Source organism: Morus notabilis, unplaced genomic scaffold, assembly GCF_000414095.1.
Source record: "Morus notabilis unplaced genomic scaffold, ASM41409v2 Scaffold398, whole genome shotgun sequence".
Classification (NCBI taxonomy): domain Eukaryota; kingdom Viridiplantae; phylum Streptophyta; class Magnoliopsida; order Rosales; family Moraceae; genus Morus; species Morus notabilis.
The window spans coordinates 14629-18475 of NW_010364459.1; the positions used below are offsets into that span (position 1 = coordinate 14629).

The 3847-nt window shown below is 40.5% G+C and overlaps 1 protein-coding gene across 1 annotated transcript; it reads right to left on the bottom strand.

Moving 5' to 3' along the window:
* Window positions 1-1740: 1740 nt before the first annotated feature.
* On the bottom strand, window positions 1741-3350 carry LOC21411841 (chalcone synthase 2). The gene is made up of 2 exons (XM_024171205.1): window positions 3048-3350; window positions 1741-2828 (listed from the first exon to the last, which is right to left on the bottom strand). Exons 1-2 carry the CDS (start codon window positions 3244-3246, stop codon window positions 1876-1878), a joined length of 1152 nt encoding a protein of 383 aa, XP_024026973.1. The 5' UTR covers window positions 3247-3350; the 3' UTR covers window positions 1741-1875.
* Between the last annotated feature and the right edge of the window lie 497 nt (window positions 3351-3847).

Here is a 3847-nt window from a genome sequence, read left to right on the forward strand (position 1 = left end):
GAATCACTACAAATTTCTGTATCCCTTTATTTTCACCCCGATCACGAAGCAAACACTCTAATCATTTAAATTTAACCATTGGCCTCTAATAAATTTAATTGTAGATTTCACTTGGCGCCCACCATGGGACCTTTGGCTGTAAATTTCGAACGTTTTTCCTTCTGTAGATTTGATGAACAACAACCAGAATCGCTGCCAATCAGACAGCTCGCCCGGAGAGACGTTCGAACAACCAAACAACCAGATGGCTAGCTGGACAGAGACAACCTGACAGTTGAACGGCTAGCCGCCTGCAGAACGGAGACACAAACAATATTGAAGATTCGCACAGCCGCTTCACCAGTCCACCAGCATTCAACACGCTGCTGCCATCAACCACAGCTACTGGAACAGCGATTCACCCCTTTCAGCCGCCTACTATCATAAATCTCATGTTCCACCTCTCCTTTGCAGGATTTTATAGAGAAGAAAACCCGGGTTCATTCGTAGATCCTGCAAAATGACCCATCAATCATGATCAACAACTTACGAGCCACTGTACTAATCAGATTCTAACTAACTAACAGAAGCTGCAGTCTTCAATGAATTTATAAGCCAAGAATTTTCACCCTCTGAAAATTATACTCTCTCTCGTGTATAAGACTTTTCTCACAACAGAGCTGTATTTTTACAATTAATGTATCTAATATATATATACAATACAAAAACCAATAGATTAATGATAGCTGTAAATAGTAAGGGTTGTTACATTTTTAATTTACACTTTCAACCATCAATTATATAAAGATAGGGGACTTTGACGTGGTTCAAGATGTTAAGAACATAGGCCATGTTGTTTTTTGTGTTATTAATGAATTAAGGCTCCGTTAATTTTATCGATTTGAGTTTTGCTACAGTAAAAAACTCTTATAAATAGTCACATATAACTTTTTTACTACAGTAAAAAGCTCTCACATAAAGTCACATCTTAACTTGAATTAAAAACTCGAATCAACAAACTAAAAGGGTCCTAAATATTTCAAAATGTTGGGGGTCTAATTTAAAGGATTTGTTTAATCCATACTATCTTAAGAAAGAATTATGCTTTCTGTAGAATCCCCAACAATTCGGTTACCCCAAATTGGTTGGGTCCCTAACCCATTCATTCTCACCTTCAGTTTTACACCATCAGAATACTGAGAATGAAAAGGTTTTAGAAACTCCCAAACCCGGTAGAACAGAAAGCTTTGGTTTCGGATTGCATTAGTTACGTCAATGGCCGGAGGTATTTCGATCACACGTTTTCCGCATTTGATCTTTTGTATTTAATTTTAATACATGTTAAGATCGTATTTTAAGTCTAACACTTGTCTTTTCATGCAATTAAAAATTTTAAAATATCATTCATCATTGATCTAAAAGTACTAAAAAAACACTTTCTTTATCTGTTTTTTTATTCAAATTTCAAAAAAAAAAAAAAAAAAAAAAATTAACGTGTGTCGATTCGTAGAAGTTGATTACTTAAGGGCAAATTTTTCACACCATTTTTTTTTTTTTTTTTTGAGGTAGCAACAAATTGGAACCTTTTACTAGCGAAGTTCATGAATACTAAAATAATGCAAAATTCGGGTTTCTTGTTGAAACACGTATAACATAGGTTATGAACCTTACAAAAAATAATCACATGAAATGGCCTAATTAATCAGGCAATTTTAATTAATTGATGGGAAGGCTACGGAGGACGAGAGTCTCGACAGAATATATGCCAAAATAGCTAATTTATTTTATACCCATCACAATCACACTTATTGTTGAAACACGTATAACATAGATTTATGAACCATACAAAAAATAATCACATGAAATGGCTTAATTTAATTAATCAGGCAATTTTAATTAATTAATGGGAAGGCTACGGAGCACGACAGTCTCGACGGTCAAGCCGGGGCCGAAGCCGAAGAGGACGCCCCAGTCAAGGCCTTCGCCGGTGGTGGACTTGGCTTCCTCCGCCGACTTCTTCCTCATCTCATCCAATATGAAGAGCACAGATGCGCTTGACATGTTTCCGTACTCTTTGAGCATCTCGCGAGTGGCCCTCAGCTTCTCCTTCTTCAGCCCCACTGTCGCCTCCACCTGGTCGAGAATCGCCGGCCCTCCCGGGTGCGCCACCCAGAATATCGAATTCCAGTCGCTGATCCCGAGGGGAGTGAACGCCTCCTCCAAACTCTTCCCTATGTTCTTCGATATCAGCATTGGCACGTCCTTGAGGAGATGAAACGTCAGCCCTACTTCCCTCAAATGCCCGTCGATCGCGCCCTCTGAGTCCGGAAGGATCGTCTGGGCCGCCGACACCAGCTCGAAGAGCGGCCTTTCGATAGCCAAGTCCGGTTCCGCGCCGACAATGACTGCGGCGGCGCCATCGCCGAACAAGGCCTGGCCCACCATGGAGTCCAGGTGGAGTTCGGAGGGCCCGCGGAACGTGACAGCAGTGATCTCAGAGCAGACGACAAGAACGCGAGCGCCCTTGTTGTTCTCGGCCATGTCCTTGGCGAGACGGAGGACGGCGCCGCCGGCGAAGCAGCCTTGTTGGTACATCATGAAGCGCCTGACGGAGGGCCGGAGGCCGAGGAGCTTTAGGAGCTGGTAGTCGGCGCCGGGCATGTCGACGCCGGAGGTGGTGCAGACGATGAGGTGGGTGATCTTTGACTTGGGCTGGCCCCACTCCTTTAGGGCTTTGACCGCCGCCTCTTTGCCTAGCTTTGGTATCTCCACCACCACTATGTCTTGCCGTGCGTCCAGCGATGGCGCCATGTATTTAAGGAACCAGTTGTCTGATGAGTACTGTGATGGTTTGGGTAATTTTATTGAGGTTGGAAAGAATTATGCAAATTCAACCGGGGGTATTAATTGTCCGTGTATCAAGTGTAGAAATCATGAGATGCTGCCACCAGAAACAGTGAAAGCGCACATACATCGATGGGGTTTTGATACAAGTCACTTACTAGCTATAAAAGATTATTAAGAATATAATTGCATGAAAAAAGATCCAAATGAATTTTGAGATGAATTAATTAAAAGGTACATACACATGCGTCTAAACTTGTGCTTGAGTTCAGTCTTGTGCTCGCTGTTGGTGATTCGGAAGTAGAAGTCGGGATAATCAGCCTGCATGAAGAAGTTGGGCGGGTTGGCGGTGCCGATGGCCAGCACGGCGGCCAGTCCCTCGGCCCGCTGCGCCTTCCGGATTTCTTGGACGGAGGTTGCCATGCTAATTAATGTAATGTCGGACTTTGCTAGATTATATTGCTTTATATAATATGATCAACAAAAGCTCACAACAAATTAACTAGCTTAGCTGAGTTGCTATTTGTTGAGTTGAAACAAACACAAGTTAGCATGTATATATATACACTCTCGGAGATGTTCATGTACTAATTAATAAGTTTATGTGAGGGCTGTCAAGTGGGTAGCTAGGTTTTGAACCACGTGAGCTTTTGGGAGTTGGGGTTAGGCTGGTCAACTGGTGACAGATATGAAATATCATGTGATCACATTTTCCTTTTTGTCTTTTAGTATTGCATTAATCATGTTTTTCATCTCCAAGTATTTTGGTGATGGGAAATTAAATATTATTGTGGTTGATTTTGACCAATCGTAGTTGTAAAATCATATGAAACAAAATAATAATAATAATAATAATAACAATAATAATAATAATAATAATAATAATAATAATAATAATAATAATTAGGCAGTTTATACTCTAAGATTAGAAAAATAAAATTACCGATTGTTTTTTTCAGTTGTCAAATCTGCATTAAAATTTGTCGATTTTACATTCTTTTTTAATTTTATTTAATTTTAATTA

Bases quoted from the DNA above. Each gene is read 5' to 3' on its own strand.
- LOC21411841 (XM_024171205.1), bottom strand. From the start codon at position 3,246: ATGGCAACCTCCGTCCAAGAAATCCGGAAGGCGCAGCGGGCCGAGGGA. The intron at 2,829-3,047 runs ATTCATCTCAAA...AATTACCCAAAC, and splicing joins GTGTATGTACCTTTTAATTA to CATCACAGTACTCATCAGAC.